The sequence below is a fragment of the Eubalaena glacialis genome, chromosome 7 (assembly GCF_028564815.1).
Source record: "Eubalaena glacialis isolate mEubGla1 chromosome 7, mEubGla1.1.hap2.+ XY, whole genome shotgun sequence".
NCBI classification, from domain to species: domain Eukaryota; kingdom Metazoa; phylum Chordata; class Mammalia; order Artiodactyla; family Balaenidae; genus Eubalaena; species Eubalaena glacialis.
This window is the reverse complement of record NC_083722.1, coordinates 95,036,438-95,051,770: the sequence shown is the minus strand read 5'-3', so window position 1 is coordinate 95,051,770 and position 15,333 is coordinate 95,036,438. Positions and strand designations below refer to the sequence as shown.

Genomic DNA, 15,333 nt, shown 5'->3' with positions numbered 1-15,333 from the left:
TCTGCATGAGACATGCAGCAGGCATGTGGAAAGTCTCTAGGCTTTCTGGAAGCTGTCACTGCAGCCTGAGCTAGCCTATCAAGATTACAGGTAAGCACCTCTTGTATCACTTCTGCTGCTCCCAAGCTACAGAGGGGGAAACCGAAGCCCAAAAAGCCCACAAGACTTGCCCGAGATCACACCGCAAGAGTGGAGCTAAATTTTGAATTCAAGACTTCCATCTACTAGTTTGGGAGGTAGTATGGTATAGTGGTTAAGTTCGTGGAGGTCTGAGTCAGTAACCTTGAACTGACACCTGATGAGCTAATCACTAAGACTCTCTGAGCCTCAGTGATCTCAGTTAGTCAAATAGGGACATGGTTATTACCTTCTTCAAAGGATTCTGGTGAGGATTAAATAAGAGTAAATCATAAGTCATAAGCCCTTGATAAAGGCTATTTTAGTTTTAAAATTATTATTACTACTATTATTATTATTAATTATAATTCCCCTTATACCACAGCTTCAGAGAAGCTACCTATGTGTGTTTCAATGTTTTTCTTTGCCCCTTTCACTGACTCAGACCTCTCTCAAGCCATTTTCCAATCAATTTCAAAGCCCCAAGACTGTTCTTCCCTGACTTCTCTTGGTGAGGATGTCGAGGTGATTTTTTTTCTTCATTTTTTTTCTTTTTCTTTTTTTTCTTCATTTTTTTTCTTTTTCTTTTTTTTCTTTTTTTCTTTCTAATAAGCTTTCTGTTATTAGTCTTTCTCTGCCCAACATGCTGCTTTGGCCTTTCTCATCAGCATGGCTACCCCAGCGGCAGGATGTAGCCTGGTGACACAAGTCGGTAGATACAAAACAAAAGAGCTTCTCTCTCTGCCAGCACACAAGAACTCACCGCAAGAGAAGCCTCTCCAGGAAAACAAAGCTCGGTCTGCAGTCACACACGTACCAAGCCTGGGGAGAAGAGGCATTTCCAAAGCTCTCCTGGACTGGGAGGAAACTGTTACTTATTCCTCAGTACAGGAAGAGTCAAATAAATGATGACCCAGCCACATGATAAAAGACTGTGTAGTCAGCAAAAAGGGATGAGGTGAGAATCTATGAGTCCTCACCTGGAACGATGTTGATGTATGGCTTTAAGTGAGGAAAAGCAAGTTCCAGAATAATACATAGAGAGTAATCCGGATTTTGTAAAAGAAATATGTTTTGATAAATAAATATAATAAATAAGTATATTATATATTTATATATACAATAAAAGAATACAAGCATGTGCATGTGTTATACATGTATGTGTCTATACTTATACAAACATACATGTATACACACAAACATACACAATCACACAGATATGTAAACACACACACACCTGCATATGAAAAAAAATATGGGAGAATCACTTAAAAGTGTTTGACTCTGACAGTTTCTTGTGTGGGAAAGAACAGTAGCAAGGACTTCTACCTTTTTAATTTATAACATCTATACTGTTGGAATTTATTTTGATGAGCGTATATTATTTGTCATTCAAAAAACATACATACATAGATAAAAAATAGCTACGTGACTCCCACTAAGAACAATGTCAATAACACCAGGAGGGATGGAGCCCTAGGTCAAGTGCTCTAGGTGCATCATCTCATTTAATCCTCACCATGTCTCTCTAAGGGGGGTGTAATTATCCCTATACTATAGATGAGAACAGTAAGGCTCGGAGTCAAGGGTTCATGGGCGCACAGCTGAATATGCAGCAAAATAATTAGGAAACAGGATAGGCATTTCCCGCAATGCAGTCTGTCTGCACTCAGTAAACACCGTGCCACAGTTTCTGCACATTCACCTGTTTGTCAAACTCGGGCTTCAGAGAGTCTTCGGTGAAGATGTGAAATTGCATCTTCCTGTGGCTGAAGAGCACGGCCGATTTGAGCATGACCAGTGTCTCCTCCAGCCGATTGCCACAGGCCACCACGGCCAGGTGGATCCAGAGCTCGGGGGGCAGCACAGCTTGGAAACTCCTGAGTTCTCCAGGCCTCCTAGAAAGAAGAAAAACAGGTGAAAGCTGTTATTAAACTCATAAAAAAAAAAACAAACAGCTAGTGAAGGGTTGGAACATTTCAAAACATGAACAGGCACAATCTGTTATATTTTATAAAATGATAAGCATTTTGACAATTCTTCCTGCTTAGAGAAAAATACCGTTTATTCCCATATTTATCCTGGCAATAGCAGGATGAGTGACTGTTTGGACTGCTATAGGTGTCTGAGGCTTTTTCCGCCAGCATTCAGCTGTCTAGTGCCTGCTGGCTGCCTACTGGCCCATGTTTGGAAATGGTATTGCTAAACTCTGACAGCTGACACAGGGCTGTGGAGCTCCCACTCACATGGGCCATGGAAATTAGATTTGAACGCAACTTGAACAAGAGGAAGGTGGGCGGTGGCTTTCCCATGTGAAACGAGCAACATGATACTCCCATGATCTGGATGGTTTCAGCTTGCAGTGGAATGCATGACCACCGGACCAAAGGAAAATCATGCACACCGGGGAAGTGAGCAAAGAAAACAACGCATGGGCCTCCATTCCATCTTGGGAGAGTCTTAAAGAAACAGGTGTTAATCCTAACTGTCTCGCTCAAGACTGCGGAGCTGGTAGGTATGAAATTCAGCTTCCAGTGTGAAATGCATATTAACGAGAAGGCGGCAGGAGAGGGGGCAGGTTAAGCTGAAAATTACCAAGGTATCAAATATCCAGTCAACAGCTGAGAGGGGAATAGGGTCCAAGAAGTCCAGAATCATCATCCAGCTATTTCCTCGTAATAAAAGATTTGTTCCAGACAAGGAGACACAGCCAAGCCTCAGACACACCACTGAGAAACATTTGCAGGCAAGCTGGAAGAAGTTGGCCTGGAAGAGGTGCCCTGAGACAAATGAAACTAATTTACTTGCACAAAAGATCTGGAGACCAGGGGAACTTGGACATGGAATGCTACCTTCCTTCCAAAAACTTTGAGTTCAGTCAGCGTGCTGCTTCATTATTCACTGCTCGGTCGAATAAAGGCAGCCTTGCTCCAGATTTCTTTCACCAAGAGGAAAGTTGAATATGTGGGTGGAGCACTTTCGATAGCTTTCCAGTTTGATTACTTAAGAGCACGCTGAATAGAAGCACAGCCTCCTGGCTTAGTTAAGCCCAGATTCGGGGAGTTACTGAGATTCCAGTTATTTCAGGGATCGGAGGAAAAGACAAGTAGAGATGTCCTACGTATCTCCTGAAATTGTCCACGTCTCTTCATGCCCCTGCTGCTACCTGATGAGATCACCATCTTCCCTCACCTGATCGCTGTGACAGCCCCCTAGATGGTCCACCTGTCTCCAATCTGATCCTTAACCCCCAACCTATGATTTCTTCTTGTGGGTGCCAGAGTGACGTTCTTCTAAAAATGCACATAGGATCGTGTTATTCCCTTGATAAAAATCATGTAAGGCTCCCGATCGCCTTCAAGGTCAAGTCCAAACTGCTGACTGTGGCTCCTACTTATATCTCTTGTAACTGCCTCTAGCACCCCCCGCCTGCATGGGCAGCCACGCATAATCACAGTCACACTTATACTGCAGCTCTCCAGCTCACTCCTAGTCATGGGACCATGCTGGGTTGCCTTCGGGCCTTGGCACATACACTGTCTTTCAGAAATGCTCTTCTCTGCTCTCTTTGCCTTGCTAACTGCAGCCCATTTATTAGTCCACAAATCTATACTGAGTGCCTACTATGTGCCACACACCATTCTAGGTGCCAGGAAGACAGTAGTGAACAAACCAGACCAAGAGGCCTGCCCTTGCAGAAATTACATTCTACAGGTGGTAGGCAAAAGGCAAAGAAAGAATAATGGTCATAGCAAACAATAACTAAGTAACTTATATAGAAAGTTATCCAGTGGTATAAGTGCTAGGAGGAAATAGATAATGGAGCCAGGAGGGATACAGGAGTGGCTGATGGGTTGGAATACATTATATAGTGCAAAGTTAGGGAAGTCCTCACTGAGAAAGTGAGATCCGATGACAACCTGACGGTGGGGAGGGCAGGAGGGAGTCACGTGCTTTTCTCGGCGAGGAGGATTCCAGGCAGAGGGGACAGTCAGAGCAAAGACACTAAATCAGGAGCATGCCTGGTGAATTCAAGGACCCTTGCTTTCAGGACTCAGACGTCTTCTCTCCCTCAGCTTCATGGATGGGTTTTCATACCTGCTATAAAAGCCAACTCCCAACTAATTTATGTAAAGGGATGGGAAGGATGTGTCACAGATAATGCTAAAATCACAGTCAATTAAAAAAAAAGACAGTCAAAATACCAGCCAAAATATGCTACAAAAGAGATTTAATGCAAACTCCCTTGCTTAAAATTATGTTCAGGGCTTCCCTGGTGGCGCAGTGGTTGAGAATCTGCCTGCTAATGCAGGGGACACGGGTTTAAGCCCTGGTCTGGGAAGATCCCACATGCCGCGGAGCAACTAGGCCCGTGAGCCACAACTACTGAGCCTGCCCGTCTGGAGCCTGTGCTCCGCAACAAGAGAGGCCGCGACAGTGAGAGGCCCGCGCACCGCGATGAAGAGTGGCCCCCGCTCGCCGCAACTAGAGAAAGCCCTCGCACAGAAACGAAGACCCAACACAGCCAAAAATTTTTTAAAAATTAAAAAAAAAATTATGTTCAATATTTAAAAACACAGGTATCCAAAGGTACTAAAATAATAAATACAATAGCTTAGATATCTTAAATACGAACCATTACCCCACCCCCAAATAGAAGAACTCCGCCTAGTTTAGCTTTACACCTTGGGCTTCTACATAAATTAAAAGTTTTAACCTCAGTAATCAGGGAAATACTAATTCAAACAATAAAGAGATTCCACGTTACTTTCGCACTGGCAAAACATAAAAAATAAAAGTTGGACCATACACGTCTCAGAGTGGATATGGAGGTGGGGGACAGCTCAGATGCCGCTAGCGGCAGTGTGAGTTGACCCAAACACTTTGGAAAGCCTTTTGGCAACATCTATCAGGAGTGAAGATATATAAATATGCCCTCACCCTTCTGGTTCTACCCCTACATATGTGACCTGAAGAAACTCTTGCACGTTTGCACAGAACCCACACAAGAATGCTCACAGCAGCCCTGTGTATAATAGTGAAAAGTTGGAAAAAACTTTTCTGTCTACGCACAGGAGAATCATGAATATATTTGACGAGTTTAAGTGGAATACTACACAGCAGTGAAAACGAACAACTCAGAAAGTCACGTGTCAACATAAGGACAAAGAGAAGAAAGAGAAATTTGTAGCAGGATACTGATAGAATGAGACCATTTCGATGAAGCTTGAAAACCAGCAAAACAGCACTGCGTGCTGTTCACAGACATATGGAGTAAAAGTCATCATGCATGAGGATGAGAAACATCAAAGGCAAGGCAGTGGTTATTTCCAGGGACTTAAGTTTTTATTTCTTAAGATGAGTGCAGGGTTCACAGAAATTCATGATGTAATTGTCTGTTTTATTCATACGCCCAAACTATTTGACATATGCTGACATATACTTTTTTTTTCTTTTTGATTAAAAAAGCTTGCACCTCCCTGCAGCACAGCAGGCCACTTCTTTTCTTTGCAGGCTTCAGTGATATGGGACTGCACGGTACACAGAGCAGGGGCTGGGGCCTGCAATCTTTTTTGGTGTCTGGTGACAGGTACTAAAAAAGACAAATAAAAGCTTCTCCTGGTGGCAGTTCAAGTATCAGCCGCTGGGGTTTAACGAGACCTTTGCTGCCCCGACTGTGTTACCTCTCACGTTACATTAAAAATCCTGGGCTTCAGGTAATAAGCGTCTGTGCTGTGTGGTCACACGGAATAATCAAGTTTAAGGGTGCTGAAACGGTGTGCCTTTCACCAGATCTTACCAACAGCACACTCAGCCCCTCTCAAATGTCACCTGAAGGCTCTGCAAGGACCAAGGGAAGTCCAGTCTATGAACCTAGGACTTCTTAACCCCTTGAGTCACCAGGTGTTGGTGGCAAATGGGAGATGGGGAACTGCACTTCCCCTGCTCTGACTGGTGGTTAACTATGTTCATATTTACACTTTATAAAAGAAGACTGGAGTGGACATTTGCTGTCCAGGATTTTTAAAGACTTGTTGCTGAGGCTGGAGCTGATGGCAGGCACCTTGGCCACCACACTGGTGGAGCCTGGAAGGCAGTCAGCGGAGTAGAAAGCAGAGCTATAAGATGGTGGGTCAGATCTCAGGTGGCATTACTTGAGCACCTGAATCCAGGTACACTGACCCTAACCCTGGAAGTTCATTGATCAAGCCCATAAATTCTCCTCTACTTAAGTCAGTTTGAAACAAACTTACAACTTAGCTATCAAAAGTGTCTTAAGGTAGGTCTTAAAAATAGGTTTCCAATCACCTTGGACTCACTCCGCCTCTCTCATATTCTCACCGGGAGTTATCCTTGAAATGCTCCATGAATCCATTCCCTCTCCGTAGCTCACTGCCAGGACCTTGATCAAATCTCCATCACTCTACCAGTTTCATAGGTGGAGGAGACACCAGATACCATCTCGCACAGCGGATTCCCGACCTGGCTGCCTATCATCATCACGGGAGGTGCTTGTTAGTATTGAAACCCCAGCTCACAGAGATTCCGATTCCGTGGGTCTGGGGTGAGGCCCCAGAGTTTGCATATTAACACACTTGGACTACATCCACCTGCAGTTCATCTCCAGCCAGGAACTCATCATCTGAGCTGACCTCTCACCTCTCCTCTGTCTCCCGAACTCTTCCCCGAGCCCTCAGGAATCCCCATTCTATCCTCTGCCTTTTCTCACGGTCTCCTCTTCACCTCTCGCCTTAATGAAAACATGCTGCCTTGTGAGGACGCCCCCTCCCCAGCAGACCCCTCGAGTGGCAGCTGTTCTTCCTGCCCAGTCCTAGGAGCCTCAGGGCAGTAGGCGGGGCTGGTTTTCTGCTCCTCACTGCGGCGCCCAGACACGGACCACGTCTCCATGGCGAAGTCCGTGGATGCAACTATTCCACCCTCCTTGTTGCTGTCATCTCTCAGCTGCCGGTTTACTCCTCTTCATTCACTGAGGAGTTGAGCTTCTTGCCCACACTGTTTCTCCTCACCCCAGTTCCTCAACATTCTTCGGGACTTCATCTGCTCTTTAGAAGATGGTTCCCGATCCTTCAGTTTTGAGAGCTGAACACCCTGCCCCTTTTCCTTCTTACTTCCTGAAGCACCTAGTGCTGGGCTCATATCATGGACCTTCACACAAACTGTTCCACCTGGAATATTCTTCCCTAGCTCTTTGCAAAGCCGCCTCCTTCTCTTTTGCACAGTAGAATGGCCTCCCCTGACACCTCATTGAAGAAGCACCGTCCCTTTTATTTTCTATCATGGTCTTTGTTTATTTCATTCCAAAAATGAACCTCAGCTGGTGATTATATATTCTTTCATTGTAATTTATAGCAAGTACACAATATTATTTACAGTCAGTATAAGACAGTGTATCAATAAATAAAAAATATCTTTAGAAAAAAGACTGGAATAAAACACACAATGCACATTTTCAATTTAAAAAATGTAAAACATGTGTGAAATAGTAAAGTTGGTACATGAAAAAACTTCTTGCCCCATAAAACATGGGTTTTTTTGCATGTTACATTCTGGTCTTTATTCCATTGAATACATATTTTTACAGCTGCAGTAATGCTGTACATATAATTTTATATCCTACTTTTTTCATCTGATTCTTTTATTTTTCTTGTTACTTTTTAAGTCTTCATGACCATCATTTTATTCCATCCAGCTAAAACACCATGGCTTATCATCATTTCCTTTGTGTTGTTGTTTCCAATTGTTCTCAGTTATATATATTAAAAAATCTTGCACTAAGCATGGGTGGGCCAATAGATTTTTTTCTTTCTTTGCATTATTTCCTTACACTACATTCCCTGGAATGGATTTACTGGGTTAATAGCTATTATCCTAGCAAGAATGTAGTCATTTTGACAGTTTCTCAAATTTACCCAAGAGTTCTTGGAAAACACCAGACCATAAGAAGGAAAACAAAAAAACGTAACAAACATTAGCCCAGCCACCTCTGAGCTCCTTGTATGAGGTAACCGTGTAGCTGACTGCTGAAACAAGATGAAACAAGATGAAACACACTTGCATATGGCATCAGTGCCTCCAAATTCCTTGTGTTCTGAAGGGGTGATGCTTAGGTTGCAGTTATCATTTAGACACTGCATCAAATAACACTGAGTCTCACAGTGAGAAGTTATTCCATTTTCAGTTCTTTTTCAACAATGGCAATAAGAAAGTCTCAGTTGGTGCTAATATGTCTTGAACACCTTTCTTTTCCTCTTTTTTAATATTTATTTATTTTTGGCTGTGCTGGCTCTTAGTTGCAGCACGTGGGATCTTTAGTTGTGGTGTGCAGACTCTTAGCTGCGGCATGTGGACTTCTTAGTTGTAGCATGCAGACTTCCTAGTTGCAGCATTCATGCGGTATCTCGTTCCCCGACCAGGGATCAAACCCAGGCCCCCTGCATTGGGAGCATGGAGTCGTAACTACTGGACCACCAGGGAAGTCCCCTGAACACCTTTCAAATGTTGCCTAATCCTCCCTTTCAACTGAAAAGACAGCAGACTTTAGATACAGAACCTTCAGCAGGAGTATCAAGTTAGAAATGAACAACATTGTTTGGTTTTCTTAGTGTTTGATTTGACAATTACCCTCTGTTTATGTTTTTGCTGACAATTCATGGTGATGTTATAAAATTTCCTTTAAAAACAAATATACTTAGGATGTGGAGAAATTAGCACCCTCAAACATTGCTGGTGGGATTGCAAAATGGTACAGCCACTTCAGAAAGCAGTTCTACAGTTCCTCAAAATTTTAAATATAGAACTACCATATGACCCAGCAATCCTATTTCTCGGTATCTACCCAAGACAAATGAAAGCATTATGTCCTCACAAAAACGTGTACATTTATAAATGTTCATAGGAGCATTACTCACAATGGCCGAAAAGTCCAACCCAAATGTCCATCAACTGATGAATGGATAAACAAAATGTGGTATATCCATACAATGGAATATTATTTGGCAATAAAAAGGAATGAAGTACTGATGCATGTGACAACATGTATGAACCTTTAAAACCGTGAACTGTGAACCTCGTGAAAATATAAAAGACCGCATGTTTTATGACTCCATATGTATGAAAAGTCCAGGATAGAAAAATCCATACAGACATAAGGCAGGTTAGTGGTTACCAGGGACTCACAGAAGGGGCAAATGGGGAGTGACTGGTTTTATGGGTATAGGGTTTCTTTTTTGGGTGATGAAACTGTTCTGAAATTGGATAGCAGGGGTGGTTGCACAACTCTGTGAGTAAACTAAAAACCTCCGCAGTGTACACCTTCTAAGGGTATTTGAATTATATTGCAATAAAGCTGTTTATTAAATACATAAAGGCACACATTTATAACAAGGATAGATTTAAACTTTTTCCTTTTAAAGTTAGCATATGGTAGTGTAGTCATGTTAAAAGAATCATGATACTGACGTGGGAACAGCTGAGGCTTGGCAAACGCCGCCCCCATTGTCCTGGCTTAAGCCAGCCCTGTGATCCAATGAGAAATGATGCTCATAATGACACAGAAGGCTCACAGCAGAAGCAGCCTCACCACCTCTGCGCTGCCCGAGACGAAGCGTCTCCTTAATTGCTTAAAAAGTCTCAAGCGTGTGACTTAATTAAACTTCAATTTCTGGAGTGTATAAATAATGAAATACGGCATTTGTGTGTATGCTATTTACTTTGGAGCCTATTACTGCAAAACACCCTGAATTATTAAAGCGAGTAATTGCTTCTACTCAGACCTTCTTTTCTGCCGTCTGCTGCTACCTCCGTTTCCAGGGCTTCTCCTTAACTGACAGGCTAAATTAACTCAGGTAAACCTGATGCTACGATACGGGCCGGCCGTGTGAGCTGGATGGAAAAAAATCACAGTTCTTTCAAACACAGCCTGAAACAGTTGGTGACTAGTTTTAACAGGGAAGGAAACACAGAAATATGAGGGTGGGGAGGGAAGCAGACAAATTTTAAGAGGTTGAATATGCTCACCCTAGGGGAAGACTTGACTAGCAGAATGCTACTCCCCTCTGCCCAAGTGGAATCTCTTACAAGATGAAGCCATGGCTATCTGAATGTGGAAGTTTGCAAATGAGGTCAGAGTGGCAGTTGAAGACGTGGAAATACCTTGATTCAGCCCCTAGCAGGAGCGTCTGGTGATGGATGGTTATATCTGCCTTAAGTGTTGGCAGCCAGAGGCACTAGTGAAGCTCCTAACAAACCACAGGTCTGGGAACACGGGAGACCCTTGACAAAAAATTTCCGCACTGAAGCTGTAAGTAGAGCCTTCACTTAGCAACCCAGACGTGACGCTCAGGACCGTGCTAACAGTTAAATCACTTTTAACGACCCATGGCTTGGAGTTAAATCAACTATCTTTAATCTTCCAAGACAGACAGAGAAGCCTGAAGTCCCAGCATTACATGAACAGTGTTGACACAGTGCCAAAAATATCTGCCATGAGGGGAAGGCTTGATAAAATCATTTGATAAGTGCATCCAATTACTAATAGTTTGTATTTAGTTTGGATCATGATATTTGAAACATGGCTGTGTTCCTAAACAAAGTCTACGTCTAATGCACAGGAGGTGTTCCATGTCCAAAGTTGGTGACTTTGTGCGTCTCTAGGTGTGTGTGTCTGCTTTTAGCCATCATTGTACACATACACATGCTTTATGATTAGGAAGTGGCAGAGCAAGGATTCAAACTCAGGGAGCTGGACTTAAGAAGCCCTGCTTTTAGTTATGATGCTGTATTTGGGGTCACACACAAGTGAGCCAGAAAAGGAACCCCTCCAGGCAGATGAAGCCTTTATCTCTACTCAGAGCTCCTGACTCAGTGATCCGAAGGTGGGCTGGATTTCAGCCCTCACCCACAGCCCCGCCAGGTGTGACTCGCAGGGCACACCTGCACCATCTCTACCGCCATAATCCATCCTCTCGCCCTTAGCTGAGGTCATGCACAATTGGGTTTATAATTCTTCTCCTTCCAAAACTCGAGGATGCTGCCTGGACTGATTCTCATTTCATTCTTCCCCCCGTGATTGTTCCTGACACACAGGGGATTCTATTTCTCCATCTCCCTCTTCTTTTCAAGTTAAGATGTTATTGAGATTTAAAAAATATGAACCAGCAGCGCTGGTTTGAAATAAATGTCTGGTGACATACGAGGGAGAAGAATGAGGATAACATATTCTGAGAATGGGCACCTCTATCTCATTTCCTGAAAAAGAGCATAAGGGACTTACCAATTTAAACGAAGGAAACGTGGTCTCCCCAGCTAATTTCCATCCTCTTATGCCTCAGGCCAATAGGGATTTTAAATTTTTATGATAATTAATATACTTTAAATTGTTTTATAAATATATAAGTAATGCATATATTTATCACAGAAAAAAGTGTAAAATACAGACAAGCAAAGGCGGGAGAGGAGTAACCAAACCAACTTCATAACCTCTGTTAACGTTTTGGTATACCATCTCCCAGAGTTATAACCACTATATGTGGGTGTGAGTATATAAATATGTAAATATATAAAAACCTTTAAAGAATGGGATAATTTTTATAATCTGGTTTTTTTCCCTTACAAATACGAACAATTTTCAAATTTAAAAAAAGAAAAGAGATTTTATCAAAGGAATCTTCTTCAAAGGGATTCTGGAAAGCCATCAAATATTTCAAATTCCAAGATTTGTTCCCAAGTACAGTATGGTTGTAAGCAATATGGATCTAGATGCACACAGACCTGGCTTCAAATTCTAGGTCTGCCACTTGGCTGTCCCATCTTGGGCAAACACTTTAACTACTTCTCACCCTCAGTTTCCCCATCTGCAAAAAGGGCTTGTTGATTCTAGTGGCTCTTTGCTTTTGGTTTTGGTGTTTCTTACTAGCGTCCATTTCCAGGTGTTTCTGGTAAGAGCACCTCAGTTTTCTTTGGGGGAAACCACTGTTCTCAGTTCATGAGGTTTGGAGGGACTGAAGCATCCTCCCCCAGGAGCGGCCATCAGGGGCTGGTGTGCATGTGATCCAAGCCAGGGCGGTTAGAGGCAGCCCTGGGACTCTTGCTGGATGAAGTCTTTCCCTTCAAGGTTACTAAAGGAGGAGGACTTAAGCCCAGACCCATTGGAACTATCACATGGAAAAATCTGATCTGAGAGTGTGGCCCACACAGAAGGAAGCAGAGTTAAAAGATGGAGGCAAGATGGTTACACATCCTGGACACACCCATGACTGAAGCTTTATCTCCTTTGCACATCACAGTTTTATGAGCTAGTAAATCCCCTTTTATGATTAAGTGATATCAGCTGATGAGCTGGGAGTCCGTCACTCCAAATGAAAACGAATTTGACCTATCCAGTAATAGTACCCACCCCTTAGGCTGTTACGAAGATTAAATGAAATAATGTGGTGAAGTGCTTCATACGGTACCTGACATGTTTTAAGTCATCATTAAATATTAGTTGTTATCATCATTATTAAATATTAACTTAGATGCATCAGAAGCCTTCATTTTTCTCCAAATATTGTATGTCCATGCCCAAAATGGGCGAGGCCGAGCAGCAAAAAATTTATTTTAAGTGTCTATTCTAAATTATTGCAAATGAGATTTGAAGTGTTTGCACATTTTTAAAAGTTCTCAGACATTAACACTGATGTCCATTAACCCATTCCTCCTGAGGGATGAAATTTGATACTTGAACACTAAGGCTTGTTACTTTGGAACCAGTGGTCAGACAACCCGGCTCCTTTTAATTCCCACAAAACTGGGATGAGGAAAAAGCAGAGCAAGGGTTCAAGCCCAAGGAGAGACACAGGCCCCTGAAGAGCAGTGTCTGTGAACAAAATTCTGCATTTTGGTGCCTGAGGACACCTCCTAATTCCCGAAAACCCTTCACTTACCCTCTGCTTGTCTAAGCTCGGAAACAATAGTTCTCTACCCTTGAGTAGAAATCAAAGTTACAGACAGCCTGACTTCCAGGTCTCAAAGTCTCCAGAACAATCGCCCAACTCAACCAGAGGCAGTGAAAAGGGTCCTGTCCCATCTATTCCCCGAGCTTTTACTAAGGACCAGGACACTGGGGTTAGGGTAGCATTCATTATATGCGGAAGCTGTCTTCATTTCCTCAAGACACAACCCAGGGAAAAGCCTGCCTCAATCCACATCTTAGCTCTGGCTAACATTTGCTGAGACCTTGTCGTGTTGCAGGTACCGTGCCAGCCTTTGACTCACATCGTTTCACTTCCCCGTTGAACTTAGGAGAAAGCCTAGATTGGCTGAGGAGCACTGACTCATTCAAAGCCACACAGCCAGTCAGCTGGATCTAGTTAGGATTCCGTTTCTAAATAATAAAGCAACCATGGATACTAACAGTGCTCCGAACAGCACGTCACTTGCTGAGTGACCACCACGAGCTAGCCCTGTGCTTGGTGCTTTATGTGCATTATTACAATTTTAGCTCTTTGGACCTCAGTTTCCTCTTGTATAAAAGGAAATCATGCTTCAGATTATGTGTTCTCTATTGCCTCCTATTTATGGAAAGCTTGGACTCGAAATTGTACCATGATGAATTTTCACCAGAAGATGACAGTCTTCCGTGTTGCTAAAAGATGTCGGGGGAGGGGCGTCCAAACATCACCCTCAAATACACCACAGTCGCTCTTGGCTGCCAAAAAAAATCACGGACTCCCAATAAAGGCATCAAGTCAAGAAACTCCTCTTTCCAGGGGGCAGTTTTTGAAATTTCATCGTATGAGATAAGTCAAGCGCTGGGGAAGATCTGGAGGGGAACATAAAATGAATTCCGTCTTCGACTGAAGCCTCTTATTTTCTTTCTTTTTTTAATATTTTAAATGGTGGCAAGATAGATATAACATAAAACTTTACCTCTTATTTTCTTACAGTAAATTATAACATGAAGAGAAGTATTTCCAAAGAAAACAAATCTGTTCTCAAATTTTCTTCCAAGGACTCTCACCTATGGAGTTTCTAGGGAGATGTGTCAATATGGCCACTATTTACGGAATTTTCTAAAGGTGCTAAAAGCAGGTGCTACATATCCACATCAGTCAGGACGTTATGGTGGTGAGTGACAGAAACTCAATCCATGGAAGCTAGGACAGGGATGGGACAGTGGCAAAGGGCAGAAGCTGGCTTTGGGAACAACGTCAGAACCCACCCCCACCCCAGTTGCTGGATGTTGCTTCTCACCCCTCCAGGTCATCTTGGGTCCATGAACTCTCCATGCAGACCAGCTTTCTCCACCTGGCAGAGACACAGCTGCCGATTCCTGAGTTTCCTATCATACAGCTGCAGCCACTAGAAACAGTTTTCCCTTATGCTGTCTCTGACCCCAATTTTTAAAATCCCTTAAAAAAGGCTCTAATTTGGCTTAGGAACCTATCCCAGAATCACCTGCTGCCTGGGACAAGGTCAGGTGCACAGAATGGCCACTCCAGGGTGTGATGGACCTTCATTTCTTGTGTGCCCCCTACAGCCATTCCCCTCTCTCTCCATCAACAGCACTGAGGTTATGATTTAAAGAACCATCTGGTTCTGTTAAGAGGATTCTGGATTCAAATAACAGAAACCTCAACTCCAGCGTGAAACAGAAGGGCCCTAGATAGGGCAGGCCTCTGGATCTGTGGCTCCCAGGGCTCAGTACTGTCCTCAAGGACCCATAGTCTCCTTCTTTCTCTACTCTACTGCCCAGAGTGATGACTTCAGCCAAAGCTGGTTTTCTAAGGATCGTGGTGACAACTGGGACTATTTATTTCCTTGTTCATATCTAGAAGATAAAGTCTTTTGTCCAATAATGTAAAATAAGTCCTTCCCTTCTTATTCCGTTCCCTTCTTAATCAGGAGCTGATTGGGCCAGCTTGGGTCATGTAACACCTGTAGACCAGTAACTATTGCCAGAGAAATGAAAGTATGTCTTAGCCCTGGATATATAAAGTTTACACTACGACAGGGATGGGACTGTCATGGCAGGCTTAGACCATTGCCTGGAGGTACAGTTCACTGTCAAATTGGGGGTGGGGTGGGAGAATGGAGGTCAGAAGCCAAAGACAAGTCTATTACATCACCCTCCCCTCAGTGGTTTAGGTGGTCTTGGCTTCATCCCTAACTCAAGGGGTGGCCCTTGCTTGGTTTACTTCAATTAGCTAATCCCAT

The 15,333-nt window shown here is 43.2% G+C and overlaps 1 protein-coding gene across 1 annotated transcript in view; it reads right to left on the bottom strand.

Moving 5' to 3' along the window:
• GXYLT2 (glucoside xylosyltransferase 2) overlaps positions 1 to 15,333 on the bottom strand; it is an 82,560-nt gene that overhangs the window by 60,209 nt on the left and 7,018 nt on the right. Inside the window, exon 2 of the mRNA XM_061197155.1 lies at positions 1,823 to 2,015. Within this exon, the coding sequence (XP_061053138.1) occupies positions 1,823 to 2,015 (193 nt within the window). The remainder of the gene's footprint in view (positions 1 to 1,822; positions 2,016 to 15,333) is intronic.